Source organism: Oreochromis aureus, linkage group 18 (genome assembly GCF_013358895.1).
Source record: "Oreochromis aureus strain Israel breed Guangdong linkage group 18, ZZ_aureus, whole genome shotgun sequence".
Classification (NCBI taxonomy): Eukaryota; Metazoa; Chordata; class Actinopteri; order Cichliformes; family Cichlidae; genus Oreochromis; species Oreochromis aureus.
This window is the reverse complement of record NC_052959.1, coordinates 10,788,415-10,802,948: the sequence shown is the minus strand read 5'-3', so window position 1 is coordinate 10,802,948 and position 14,534 is coordinate 10,788,415. Positions and strand designations below refer to the sequence as shown.

Genomic DNA, 14,534 nt, shown 5'->3' with positions numbered 1-14,534 from the left:
CAAGTTGTATTTTTGTGGAATAATTTTATTATTGAACAACAACCATGTTCTCAATGAACCCAAAAAACTCATTAATATCAAAGCTGAATGTTTTTGGAAGTAGTTTTAGTTTGTTTTAGTTTTAGCTATTTTAGGGGATATCTGTGTGTGCAGGTGACTATTACTGTGCATAATTATTAGGCAACTTAACAAAAAACAAATATATTACCCATTTCAATTATTTATTTTTACCAGTGAAACCAATATAACATCTCCACATTCACAAATATACATTTCTGACATTCAAAAACAAAAAAACAAATCAGCGACCAATATAGCCACCTTTCTTTGCAAGGACACTCAAAAGCCTGCCATCCATGGATTCTGTCAGTGTTTTGATCTGTTCACCATCAACATTGCGTGCAGCAGCAACCACAGCCTCCCAGACACTGTTCAGAGAGGTGTACTGTTTTCCTCCTTGTAAATCTAACATTTGATGATGGACCACAGGTTCTCAATGGGGTTCAGATCAGGTGAACAAGGAGGCCATGTCATTAGTTTTTCTTCTTTTATACCCTTTCTTGCCAGCCACACTGTGGAGTACTTGGACGCGTGTGATGGAGCATTGTCCTGCATGAAAATCATGTTTTTCTTGAAGGATGCAGACTTCTTCCTGTACCACTGCTTGAAGAAGGTGTCTTCCAGAAACTGGCAGTAGGACTGGGAGTTGAGCTTGACTCCATCCTCAACCCGAAAAGGCCCCACAAGCTCACCTTTGATGATACCAGCCCAAACCAGTACTCCACCTCCACCTTGCTGGCGCCTGAGTCGGACTGGAGCTCTCTGCCCTTTACCAATCCAGCCACAGGCCCATCCATCTGGCCCATCAAGACTCACTCTCATTTCATCAGTCCATAAAACCTTAGAAAAATCAGTCTTGAGATATTTCTTGGCCCAGTCTTGACGTTTCAGCTTGTGTGTCTTGTTCAGTGGTGGTCGTCTTTCAGCCTTTCTTACCTTGGCCATGTCTCTGAGTATTGCACACCTTGTGCTTTTGGGCACTCCAGTGATGTTGCAGCTCTGAAATATGGCCAAACTGGTGGCAAGTGGCATCTTGGCAGCTGCACGCTTGACTTTTCTCAGTTCATGGGCAGTTATTTTCCGCCTTGGTTTTTCCACACGCTTCTTGCGACCCTGTTGATTATTTTGAATGAAACGCTTGATTGTTCGATGATCACGCTTCAGAAGCTTTGCAATTTTAAGACTGCTGCATCCCTCTGCAAAATATCTCACTATTTTTGACTTTTCTGAGCCTGTCAAGTCCTTCTTTTGACCCATTTTGCCAAAGGAAAGGAAGTTGCCTAATAATTATGCACACCTGATATAGGGTGTTGATGTCATTAGACCACACCCCTTCTTATTACAGAGATGCACATCACCTAATATGCTTAATTGGTAGTGGGCTTTCGAGCCTATACAGCTTGGAGTAAGACAACATGCATGAAGAGGATGATGTGGACAAAATACTCATTTACCTAATAATTCTGCAGTCCCTGTATAAATAGGGTTTTCTGCAAGATGGTTAGATCAAATGAAATGTTCGCTCCATAATCTACTCTAGGCTTCCATTGTTTGTGATCTGTCACTGCAATCCAGTGTCATCTTCTGTCCACATCAGCAGCAACGAGAGAAAATTAAAGATTCTCTTTCTGGTCTTGGTGATTTCTGCAGCCAACAGAACTACTTTGTGAAAATCAGTGGGGCTGCCTTCTTCCAAATTCTCCATGTTGTTTTGGTGCGGGTGGGGGTTTAGCCGCCTAGCTGCGTCTGTCTCCATAGTGTAGTGGTTAACACATCTGCTTGGAAGATTGTGTGGAAGATTGCTGCTTTGATTCCAGCCAGAGACACAAATCCCCTTTGGTTATCTGACCTTTCCTGATGGGAATAGTTGGAAGGCCTTCTGGGGTAAAAACTCTGCCAAATAAAGCATGCAGAGCTACCCGCTGTGTAACTCCATGTGACAAAGCGCTAGCCAACAGTAGTTAGCTGCATCCGAGATCTTGGCAGTCATTCTTTTGAGATACCTGTATAAAACCAATGTAACGAACTGTGAGCATAAAACATAAAACCCAACTTGCAAACTGGATTTAATTTATAGATTACAAGTCTTTCAGTGTTACAAAGTTCAAATGTCTGATATTATACGGTGCAGTGTTTTTGTGCCTAATTTTATTTTATTTCTCTCAGCATTACAGCTAGAGTCAAACTCTGAGCCTGTGAAGAGCATTCATTCTTGTCCGTTATGTGGGGACTCGTTTGACAACAGGACTGGGCAGTCAAACCACATACGAGGCCACCTCAAAAAGCTTGGTAAAAGCTTTGCATCAAAAAACAAATCCCCATTACTTTTACTACGAGAGCTGATGAGGGACAAGAAGGAGTTCCAGAGGGCCCTTCAGATTGTGGGAAAGAGACGGAACCATTTCCACTATGGTGCTTCTTCAAAGCTGTCCAGTGCTGATCGTTTCACATCGCCCCATACTGGAATCACAAAAAGTCATTCTGATTCAAGCGCTTGCACTGAAGCCAAACCACTGATACCCACCTTTTCTTTAGCAGAAATTGAATCTGAACAAAGGCAACAGGAGACGAATTTGGATGTTAAAAATTCGTTCTCAGGCACAACTGCCTTGATAGGAATTCTAAAGAAAAGGAAGTGTCAGGAAGATGCCAGACTAAAGGGATCCTCTCAGATATCCAGAAACATGATAACAGTTTCTTCAAACAGTGAACACAATTCAGGAGCAAAAGTTGCATCTTCACTGCCAAACCAAATATCTGGTAAGTAACAATGCATTGGACTACCATTAAATTTGTCTAAGCTTGTGCATGTTCTAAAACTCAGATTTGCAGCAGCTGTTTTTGTCAAGATTTTTTTGTGTGTTTGTGAGTGTGCATGTGTGTTGAAATTAAGATGTCATCAGCATAAAGGTAGAGAATAAGAGTTTACCTTGTATTGTGGATGAAACGGGAGCGCCTGTTACACATAATACAGATTAGCTTTATTCTTGTTTTATCGCCTTGGAGTTAATAGTGTAATATTAAATAAAGTATTGACATTTAGGCATTTCCAAGTACATTTCTTTCTTCTCGCAGACGGCTTATTTGCTGAAATGTGATGGAACCGTTGAAAGCTTGATTTTAGACATGATAAACTTACCAGTGTCTGTTTCTACAATTCATCAACACCTCAGACGAATAAGTAAACCTCACTAAACCTCTGTATTTATTTTCTTCTTATTGATTTTGTCTTTTCGCAGAGAAGGGTGAATTCAACAGGAAGGTGTGCATCCATTGCAACGCAACGTTCCACAGTGGTGTTGCATTGTCAAATCACCTCCGGGCATATGCAAAAAGAAAAAGGATTGCCTTACTCGAGGGAACCAGTAAGCGCCACTAGTAAAATCTTTAGTCAGACAACGACCTGTATGCTTTCTTCTTAAAACTTTTATAATTACACTTACCATTCACGCTACTATGTCCCCATAAAGTGCTAATCCAGTGTCACTCCAGAATTTTGTCTTAGCTTTCTTCCTGACTATTTCTTATCAGTAACAAAAACATCAAAACTCAAAACAGCTGGGCTCACAAAACAAGTGATTTTATTATTCCTCTGTGCATACTCTTTGGCTTCTCCTGGTACTGAATAATCTCCTTTTACCATTTTTGGAAGATTGGCTTTTGCAACTATTCCCAATCAGTTTTCTGCAGTGTTGACCACAGTTTTAGTAGCAGTTCCACTTCAAATTAAAAAAATAAAAAAAAAATCTTTGGTCTTGAAGCATTTACCACAAAGAAGTCCCCTTCTGCTTTCTTTTTACACTAGCATCACGTCAGATCATATTACCTTCAAAATATTTGTTTTCAAGTATACCCAATGCAAACAAAGTGAGCATCTACTTATAAAAATTGCTCTACTGTTGGTTAAAACCTCCAGAGAAAAGTAGTGCCTTTTAGAATTTAATAGATTTCTGCATAAATGTGACCAAAAACAACTTCAGATTTTCAAGTCCTAAGATGTATTATTTTAGTATTAAGTATGTGAACCTCGTGGATTATCAGTTAATCTAAAATTGGAGTCAGATGTTTTCAGTCAGCCAGATTACAATCAGGTGTGAGTGCACATCCTGTTCTGTTTTTTTTTTTTTTTTAAAGATGTCTGTCAGAATCTTTGTTTGTGGAACGGCATCATGCCAAGAACAAAGGAGGGTTCTGAGGAACCCTTTCCAGCTTCACTGGAAAGGGTTATAAAATCATCTCGAAAGAGTTTGGACTCTACCGTTCCACAGTTAGACAGATTGTGTACAAATGGAGGATATTCAAGACCACTGTTACACTCCCCAGGAGTGGTCAACCCACAAAGATCACCCAAGAGCAAGGTGTGTAGTTCATATGATCATAAAGGACCCCAGGGTAACACCACTCCCATGCTGGCAAATGTTCAGGTTCATTAAATTGTTAAAAGGAGAACACCAAACAGCAAAGCTGTGCGTGTCAGGGAGAGGAGCAGATGGTTGTATCATGGTTTGGGCCTTGCTTGCTGCATCTAGGCCAAGATGCCTCTTCATCACAGATGGAACAATGACTTCTGAATTATTCCAGCAAATTCTAAAGGAAAACCAGGACATCTGTCTGCAACGTAAATCTCGAGAGAGAAAGTGGGTCGTGCAGCAATACAATGACCTTCATCACTAATATTTGTACTTTAAGGTTAAAGAAGAATAAAGACTATGCGGCCAAGTCAGAATCCTTACCCCTAACCTAGCAAGAATGTTAGAGCAGACCGCAAAAGCAAAAAGCACATAGTTTTACCTTTCTTATGTAACGTTGGATTATTGAATAAAAGGAATGATGTAATATTTTTTATCTTGTTTAACTGGGCTCTCTTATTCTGACAGCAGGTCATATTTATGCAAAGGGTTCACAAACTTTCAGGCACCAGCGGCAGCAGAAATCTCACCCTGATAAAACTGTGTAGCTGGAAACCAAAAGGAGCTGCGATGTCCAAATCTTAGTTATATTTAGTCCACCAGTGGTTATTTGTGTTCTCCCCAAGGTAAGAATGTAGGAGGGCATCAGCTTTTCAGAGCTTTTGCAGAGATTTTAATTGCAGAGCGACCTCTTGGTGGCTTCAAGTTGTCAGGACCCACTTTTCCTGCAGGCGCACATCATCACGCTTTGATCTTGGGCCCTTTCTTAGCCACATTCGACCACGCATAATACAGCAAAAGTCAAAAATGTCCACACATTCAAAGCCCATTCAAAGAACTCTTGCTGAAATGTCGTTAGACAATTTTCCAGTGTTCATCAGATATTTTCATCCATTATAATGTTAAATATACTGTAGTGTTAATGTTGGGCTGTAAATGAAATTCTGTCTTTCAGCGATTGACTGTAAAGCAGTTAGGACACGCTCAAGGCCTGGCTCAAAAAAGAAGACACTGCCCTTAACTCAAACGCCAGAGGAAATGTACAGGCTCACCTGCAGGTAATGTGCTTGCTTTCTTTTTTTAAAAATCCCCAATTCAGTTTTTTCCCAGTCTCGAGCTGCCAGATAACCTGGTTGCCTGGTGTATTTCTTTTTGTGTTTCCAGGTTCTGTGACCTGGTCTTCCAAGGTCCCTTGTCAGTTCAGGAGGACTGGATAAAACATTTACAAAGACATATAATGAACACTAGCGTCCCTCACACTGGGCTAGGCATGGTAGAGGTCACCTCGTTGCCCACAGACACCCCAACCTTCAAGACTGACCAAGATGGCTCCTTGACAGTCACACATGCTGCCTCATGAGGCCAGTGGGGACCTTTTTAGATTTCACTAGACTGTATGTGTATGTATATTCGATGTTCACTTTTTTTTTTTTTTTTTAGTCAACAAATTACCGGCCAAAAGTACAATATTGTCTGAGATATTGTACACATTTGGACAGATGGACAAAGTCAATTATTTTGGATATTGTTACCCTGTCTGTTTTTACATGGTCCATTTTTTTGGAATACAATTCCAAGTGGACAGACTGTTTTGTTTTATGCAGTAATGTAGTGTGGAATCCATTTCTAATGAAGACAACTTTTACCTCAGATTTCTCATGGTTTGAGTCAGTTTCTGGGAGCACTTCTCTTCTGTATCAATATTCACATCAAGTCATGTTTCCTTTGTATTGCAACACGGTCAAATCAAAACCCACAGTCTCTTTTCAGGCCAGAGTTACTGAGAGAAATATTTTGAATTAAAGTGCAAAACAAAACAAAAAAAAAAGGAAAAATGAAAAAGAAAAAAAATGTCTGAAAACGTGTCATGCATAGAAAGAGTGTTTTATAGTATTTCAGTAACTGCATTGTTTCTAACATAAGATTTAAACTGAAGGTGGTTGAGGAAGAAAAGAGGTAAAAAAGAGAGAGACCTAACACGCACAACCCGTGCTGACCAAGCCCTTCATACACGTCACCTATATTTAATGTTTAAATATACTGTTTTGAAATAATTTAATTTTAAATGTACTATATCACAAAGATACAATGCTTAAAACATTTGTGTTGTTCTAAATAAAAGACAAAGAAACAATCTGACGTTTTTCAAATTATTTATGCATTCAAGTTTAGTTTTGGTTTTTTTAATGTAGCATATTTTGATGTGGAAGGTACAAAGAATTAGTGTTAACAAAACTGCAAGTTTAAACTTCTACAGGCACCCAGATGGAGATCGTCTGGGAGCAGCTGTAGTCAGCGCAACGCGAGGCAGATGAGAAATGGGAATCCGTATATAAACAAAGAAAAGCTGCATTGTGTTCACAGGCCCACAACAGCATGTCTGTCAGCATTAGACACGAGTACTGGGACAGCAGTTTTGTGTGGTAATGAAGAGTAAAGTCGACTGCTCTTCATCCGACGCGCGCAGCATCTCAGTGTAAACGGTCTCATGACAACATCCAGTAAGTCCTGTCATTCAAATGGGCTGCCACCCTGAAAGAAAAGAATTAGTTACATCTGTAGAGCTCCTGACATGCTGAGTGCACACACTTTAATTACTAGTAATTACTCCTAGCTCTGCAGGCTATCATTTGCTTCTACTAATCAAGCATAGTGTACGGCGAGTGAAAACAAATGCCTTAATAAGATTTATGGCTTCAGTAACTTTTCACTTGATACATAAAGATATAGTTTGCTGCTGACTTTTATGTACAACGTTGCGTTTCAATTTGGCTTTGACGTCTCACTTCACACAGTAGTTCATTAAAGTTAACATTGCAAGTCGGAAGATTACATCCCCTGCACTTACCCACACACTAACAAAATATTGTACTTATTTGAACTAATATGAATCATGAATATATTCTGCATATGAACTGTCCCCCATTAAGAACAGATTTTTATTAGTATTTAAAAAATAGCCAGTTCATTTTGCATCTACCCAGTAGTCTCATATTACTTAAAAATATCAAAATACATCATGCAGGAGATGACATCTGTATAACTGATTAAGATCCAAGTAGCCCAGAGATCCTGGATAAATGTATAGAAACATGAGGAAAGTAATAATACCAGAACCAAATATAAAGTGAAGACTTTCAGCTTGGATTTAACAAAAAACATGCGTCAACTGTTTAGGAAGTAAAACCAATTTTATACACAAACCTCCATCTTCAGAGCCTCAAAGGTAACTGGACAAACTTTAAATATAAGGATTGTTTTTAATACATGGATAAAAACCCTTTACAATCAATGACTGCCTGAAGTCCCATGGACGTACTCAAATACTTTGTTTGCCCCCTTGAGATCCTGTACAAGACCTTTACTGCAGCTCCGTTCAGATCCTGCTTAATTGTGGGTCTTTACATTCAGTTTTACCTGAAAAACATGCTCTGTTGTTTTGAGATCGGGTGACTGACTTGCCCATTGAAGAATATCCCACTTCTCTGCTTTGAGATACTCTTGGGTTGCTTTTGTCTAATGCTGTCTAAGCAGTTTGGCAGCATTTTCTAAATTAGAGCAGCCGTGTGCACTTCACAGTTCGTCCTTCTATCAACAGTTACTTCATCAATATAAACTACAGACAGCCATACATCCCCATACCATAAAACTACCACAACCATATTTGCTTTGGATGAGCTGTTTCTCTCCTTGGCCATATATTTCTCTTCCCATTATTGTTCTTTAAGTACATTTTGGTTTAATCTGTCAAAAGATTTCTTTCCAGTTGTACTAAATAAAAGACAAAGAAGCAAGCTAATGTTTTTCAAATTACTTCTGTATTCAAGACGTGTTTTTTTTAATGTATCACATTTTGATGTGGAAGCTACAATTAAGTATTAACAAAACTGCAAATTTAACCTTCTACAGTACTGTGCAGACTCTTTCTGGCAACGTTTATTCTAACCTGTCTGTTCTTGACCGTAACCGGTGGTGTGCACCTTGTTGCAAATCCTCTGTATTTACAAGATGAATTTTGATATCAGACTTTCTTCACTTCATTGCTTGACTAGCTTTGACTACATGAAGAGGGTTTTTTTAAACCAAGAATTCTGCAGCAGACTGTTAATTTAGCCACTCTCTCTTCTTTCCTTTTGTTTTGTTATCTCTCTGAAAGCTTTATTTCTGTTTTGCACCCTAATCGATGCCCTCAGTCTCCAACACTTATAACTCTTTGGACCTCATATTTAAAATTCCAGTAAACGCCTACAAAAGGCAACAACTGGAACCAACTCCAGATCTTTTACCTGGTTAATTTGTCATGGACTAAACAGGGATCAGGCCTCAAAACTGGCCATGAAACTCATTGTCAATCAATTTTCGAGTTACTTTTGAGCCTCTTGAAAATGTCTGCAATTCCTAAAAAGCGGACACAATACTTTCATTAAAACCTTTGAAACCTCAGATCTTCATAGTTTCACTCAAAATCCACTACCATCTTAAACAGAGGCAAAATTACCAAAATTATATTATTGTCCAAAAACTGGATAGTTTCAGGTATTTAGAAGCATTATTTAGAAGATTTAATTTTGAGTACGCTTAGTCCACAATTGGACAACTTAAGAAAATATTTTTAATTTCAACAGGTCAAAATAACCACTTTGTAAAAACGACTGTTTAAATATTAAAAGTCTAAGCCCCAGCTGCTTTTTTGGCTTGGTAGATTAATGTTAAGCAGCTCTGCCAGCACACTGTGTACACTCTAGATAGTTTGGAAATCTCTTGCAAAATACCTTCAGGAAGTGTTCAAACTGTGGTTTTAGCTCCTTCATCATGGCTTCTGCCTTGCTGAGGCAAGCATGTCTCCTATGCACTTCAAACTCCTTCAGGAAAGTCAAACAATCACAGTAAACAAAAAGGATATTTAATGAAAACACATCTGTGTTATTGCACTTGTAGGACAGCAGCGTTACCTTCGTGTGAGCGAGGTGTTCCTCAGAGGTGATGTGAGCCTGCACTTCAGCCACAGATGTGGATATGTAAACTTTGCAAGCAGCACAATGAAACATTTCCACCTTTGTCATGTGGTTATTTTCCTGTAGAGCTGACAACACGATAGGGGTGAGTAAGATGAAAGTATTTCTTTTTTAGTCTGTCATGAACATCATGACTTTTCATTTCAAAACATGTATTTACTTTGAAGAGCATTGTCCTCTACCACTTGGCTACAATAATGGCTCTTATACAGCATCACTTCCTGCAAAAAAAAAGAAAAAAAAAAAAAGAAAAGAAAAGATTTGTTGGGCATCCATCTATGCATGCAGAGTGCAAACTTGGGATACAGAAGCCAGAATGCATGACTGGGAAATTCGTTTCACCGTTTCTGTCGTTCTGTCATACCTGAAGGAATGCTATCATTACGTCATCGTATTTATTATTCTGCTGAATGTGCTCCAGGGTGTCCCAGTGACATTTGCTGTCCAAATGATCCTGCAGCTCCTGCCCATTGGCAAGCTCAACCTCACAAAGGTCACAAGTGATGGGCGTTCTAGAAGAAAAATGATTTGGGCAATTTAAAAATATTTGGGCATCAACTAATCCAGACTGCCCCAGTAGGAGGTAAAAGGTCAAACCTGGAAAATATTATGTCACAAAGCAGCGTTTGAAACAACCATATCAGCGTAGTGCTTCAGTCCCACTCTTCAACCGATTTGCTATATACTCTTATTTTAAATATGTGTCTTTACCATTCATGCACTGCCTGAGGTAACTCAGAGTCTCTTGCCTCCTGACTGCATACAAAAGAGGCAACATTAAAACTGCTGTGATGGAAATGTACATAACAAAATAGGAACAGGTCTGTGTAATAAGGAAAGGTAATTTTTTTTTAAGTTACATTCATCAGGACTCAGCGGGGCTTTAGTCAGTCAGTCCAACACTGCCTACAACACATCAAAAGCAATGCTGGCAGGCTCTGCAGATGCTGTGTTTAACCATTGTGGTACCAAAACACAGCACCAGCACAGCTGTTTTGGTTTGCACAAAACTAACCGTGTGTGCTTTTATCAGGAACGGCTGATATACACATCCCCACATTTTGACTGACATTTTATTTAGTTAAACCCAACTGTTTAAGCAGGTTTATGCAAGAGCTGTAGAGTTTAGTCAATCAGGTTTAGCGTATTAACGTCTTGTGGTAACTTTCAGGGGTGAAAGAGGAAGCCAAGGTGGAAGTGCCAAACTGTAGTTCCAGCTTTAGCAAGAAAATGAACATGTTTACAGCGCGGTACTGAAACCAGAATTTCAATGACGCAGCTCATCGAGCTTACTGCAAAAACCCGTGAGTCACAGGTTATTGTGATGTGTGTAAAGTACAGAAAAAGAGAGAAAGGTCTTTGTGTTATTGGTTGGCTATATTACACAAGATAATGTGAATTAAAAGGTCAACGCCGAATGTGGTTAGACCTTGAGCACATTTTGGGTGAGGACCTATTTGATTAGCTTTATATGAAAATTTGAATAAATTCGGAATACTGAGGGAGTAGAGAAGCTTTTGTTTGTGAAGGGATGGATCCCTCACGATGACGTGACATGAGCTTATTGCTCCTTCAGCTGGATGAGTTACAAAGTATAATTAGCGTTTTCAGTGGGAGAAACGTTCCGTCAGCTTCCTAACTGAACTTGCTTCTGTTCACTTGTACAAATATGGTTACTTCTGGTTCCATAAAACCAACATGGGAGCGGCCAAAACGCTGACATCACTATGAATACTTCCAGCATTACAAACTTCAGCTGCAGCAAAAACTAATTCTGCAAACTCAGCTGGACTCCGTGCATCTGACAGATTATTAACACTGGCAAACAAGCAGCAAGGTTTACAGACTGACCTGCAACACTTTAACTAAACTGTATTAGAGTACATGATGAGAGAAAATGTGATTTCACTTTGTCAACTTGACATCAGAAGGAACAATGCTTACTTTTCCAAAGTTACAGTTTGGCGCGTGTTCCTTGTCACCTTTGTAGAAGGTACGTCTTGGTCCCATCCTGTAGAACAATATAATACAGTGAATTACTCAGAAAACGTGACGTGATTAAAGCATCTAGTCCATTCAGCCATTTCTTGCTGTTAATTTGAAATAGTGAGACAAACAAGGTAACCCAGCTACCATTACCTTTTTTCATATAGCCCACCTGATGCTGATAGTCCTGTGACCTTGGTGGGGATAATCTAATAGTCTAAAGAGGACAGAAAGGATCGGTTATCACACTGGATTCAGTTGAAGTGCACACTTGAGAACCACAGTTGCCAAACTGCATAAAAATGATTCTGTATTCTCAAAATCTATACCTCCATCTTATATCCTGGTACTGTTATCGTCTCCTCCCCATTGGTTTTCTGTCCATAAGGCACAGGAAACTGCTGGGTGGAGGAGCTGTGAATACGCCTGTCAGGTGTGCCACCTCTCTGGTCCAATACTTCACTCAAGGAGCCAAAGCTTGAACAATTAAGTGATTCAGCTTCTGGGCTATAAATCTGTTGTTCATGCTTTCTAATTCCTGGACTGAGACCTGGAATTTCTATAGGTCTGGTTCCAGTGCCAAATTCTCCTCTGTCTGGGGGTCCGCTTCCTGGTTTGGAGTAGGTTGAGCCCCAGTGTCGGCCGTCAGGACAGTCTCTCGCTGAAGTTAAACACTGACGCTCCACACTATTATCCTCAGTGGGTGGGGAGAGTTTGTGGTCTTGGTCCGGCGGCATCTCGGGTTCAGAGTCTGACGACAAAGGGTTGTAAGGGTCATAAAGGCCAGTCCTAAAATGAGGGTAAGAGGGATTAATTAATGTTTTTATTGTTTTGGAGCCATCACTGAACATTTAGACATTAAACAAAATATTCTGGCTTTCATTGGGCAGACAGCCACTATTTCTACATTTTAATTCACCACATAAAACATATAAAGCCTCAAATGTGGGCCAGCCTTGACCGAGGCTACAGGAGACACAACTCACTTTTCTGTGCTGCTTTTGTCCTGAGAGTCTTCATCTTCATCACCAATTGGTTTGAATGAAGACTTCCATTTTTCAACTGAGGACGAAGCTGCAGTATAAAAAAGGCAAATGAAAAATGAAGGCAACGTATATGTTCAGAGAATACACGCCTCCAGATATGTAATCTAGTTAGTCTGATTACTGATGAAGTCAATGAGTTCGCTGTACTCAAATAGCCTCCGGAGTCGCCAGATCTCAATCCAACAGAGCAGCCTTGGAACGTGGCAGAACGGGAGATTCACATCATGGATGTGCAGCCGAAAATTCCGAAACAACTGCGTGACACTATCTTGTCAATACGGAGCAAAATCTTTGAGAAATGTTTCCAACTCCTTTTGAAACTGTGCAATGAAGGATTGACGCAGCTCTGAAGGCAAAAGTGCTTTTAAGGTGTACCTGATAAAATGTCCAGTGAGCGGTAGCTTTCGGAGACTCTGCGTTCTCATATGGGGACATTACATTTTGGGTTTTCTAGGTGGAATTGATTACTAATGAACTTGTGATTCTGCTGAGTGTAACTTCTTAAAAAAAGACAAGAGGTGACGTCTGCACTGCCCTACTTCCTGAAATCTTTTTCATTATAATTCAAAGTCACGTATTAGACTCAGAAATTAATCAAGTCAGGCAAAAGGTAAACAAAAACAGCAGTTGTATTTGCAGAGTGGTTATCGCAAAGACAAAGGAAGCTTAAGCGTTGAGCTAAAGAGCGATAAACCACCTCTGTGAGGTGGTTTACCACCTCGTTCTTGCATGCATACAGAGGTTACCTGTACCTTTCTGTGCTGCTTGAGTGTTAGCAGCCATGTCTGGTTGTCCTCCAGATAAGCGTTTCATAGCATCTATAAAGTCTTGGGGTACTCTGTCCATCGAATGAAACAAAAATAAGCATAAAACGTCAACGCACGTAAACGCAACATTTAACACTGAATGTACCACCGGCTAGCCATTTCTGCTATTAGCTTTAGCTGCAGAGCTAGACTCACAACAATTTGTTGACAACAAAGCTTTATGCACCTTTAGCTGGTAGGATTAAATGCTTGCACCGTCAACATCCACTCGACAAAAGAAAAACTGAGTCAGCAATTGAATTAACGGGCACCTTAATGTAGGTTGTAAATCAGAAACTTTCCCAAATAACAATTTTAGCCCCGTTTAAAGAGTGCACAGAGTACAGACGCTACATACCGTGTAGTCGGCATTTTATTAAATCCTGAAGTAGCCCCTTTGCTTCTTGCCTGGGCCTGAAACGTACCCACATTGTGACGGTTCATTATTTAAAAAAAAAATAGCGGATATGCTTTGTGAGTAAAGCTAAAGCTGGTTCCCCTGTTAAAAGGTTATTTAGATGATACTTAGAGCAGCCGACAGATGGTAGCAAAGTGCAGCAGAGAATGGATCGATTCATGGATCACGTTCAATCTGATCCGACCTTAGGTGGGTTCGAGAGGTAAAAACCATTTCATAATAACGTACACTCACCTGATAGCTGAATAAGCACTCCTAATCATCTGCTCATGGGAAAAAATATGTAATCAGTCAATCACATACCAGAAAGTCAATGTATTTAGCTATGTAGCCATGATCAAGACAACCCGCTGATGTTCAAACAGAGCACCAGAATGTTGTCCTCTAGTCGACGGTTTATAGAGAACAGTCCAAAATATAGGACATATCCAGTGAGCAGTAGTTCTCTTGACGAAAATGCCTTGTTGATGTCTGAGGAGGATGGCTAGGCTGCTTTGAACTGATAGAAAGGTGGCAGCAACTCAAATGACCTCTGGTTACAACCAAGGTATGCAGAAGAGCATCTCTGAACGCACAACATGAAACATCCTGAAGCAGCTGGACTACAGCAGAAGAAAACCACAACAAGTTCCTCTCCTACCAGCTAAGAACGGGAAACTGAGGCTTCAATTTCGCACAAGCCCATCAAAATTTCACAATAGAAGATTGGAAAAATGTCATCTGGTCTGATTAGACTTGATTTCTGGTGATTATAGTCAGAATTTGGTGTAAACAATAGGAAAGTATGGATCCAT

General features: G+C 39.9%; 2 protein-coding genes across 3 annotated transcripts in view; one reads left to right on the top strand and one right to left on the bottom strand.

Moving 5' to 3' along the window:
* The window catches only part of znf644a (zinc finger protein 644a), a 13,270-nt gene extending 6,667 nt beyond the window's left edge, over positions 1-6,603 (top strand). The window contains exons 3-6 of the mRNA XM_031749750.2: positions 2,227-2,820; positions 3,300-3,425; positions 5,425-5,527; positions 5,634-6,603. Coding sequence (XP_031605610.1) covers positions 2,227-2,820; positions 3,300-3,425; positions 5,425-5,527; positions 5,634-5,829 — 1,019 coding nt within the window. The 3' untranslated portion in view covers positions 5,830-6,603. The remainder of the gene's footprint in view (positions 1-2,226; positions 2,821-3,299; positions 3,426-5,424; positions 5,528-5,633) is intronic.
* Positions 5,891-14,534, bottom strand: LOC116328056. Of its 2 annotated transcripts, none has more exons than XM_031749756.2 (11): positions 13,681-14,534; positions 13,269-13,354; positions 12,457-12,544; positions 11,800-12,259; positions 11,624-11,687; positions 11,429-11,495; positions 9,849-9,996; positions 9,645-9,705; positions 9,422-9,552; positions 9,242-9,331; positions 5,891-7,001 (listed from the first exon to the last, which is right to left on the bottom strand). In XM_031749756.2, the coding sequence occupies exons 1-11, from the start codon at positions 13,764-13,766 to the stop codon at positions 6,981-6,983; spliced, it is 1,302 nt and encodes a 433-aa protein (XP_031605616.1). In that variant the 5' UTR covers positions 13,767-14,534; the 3' UTR covers positions 5,891-6,980. The 2 variants fall into 2 exon arrangements, with proteins under 2 accessions (XP_031605616.1, XP_031605617.1); XM_031749757.2 differs by lacking the exon at positions 13,681-14,534 and adding an exon at positions 13,510-13,662.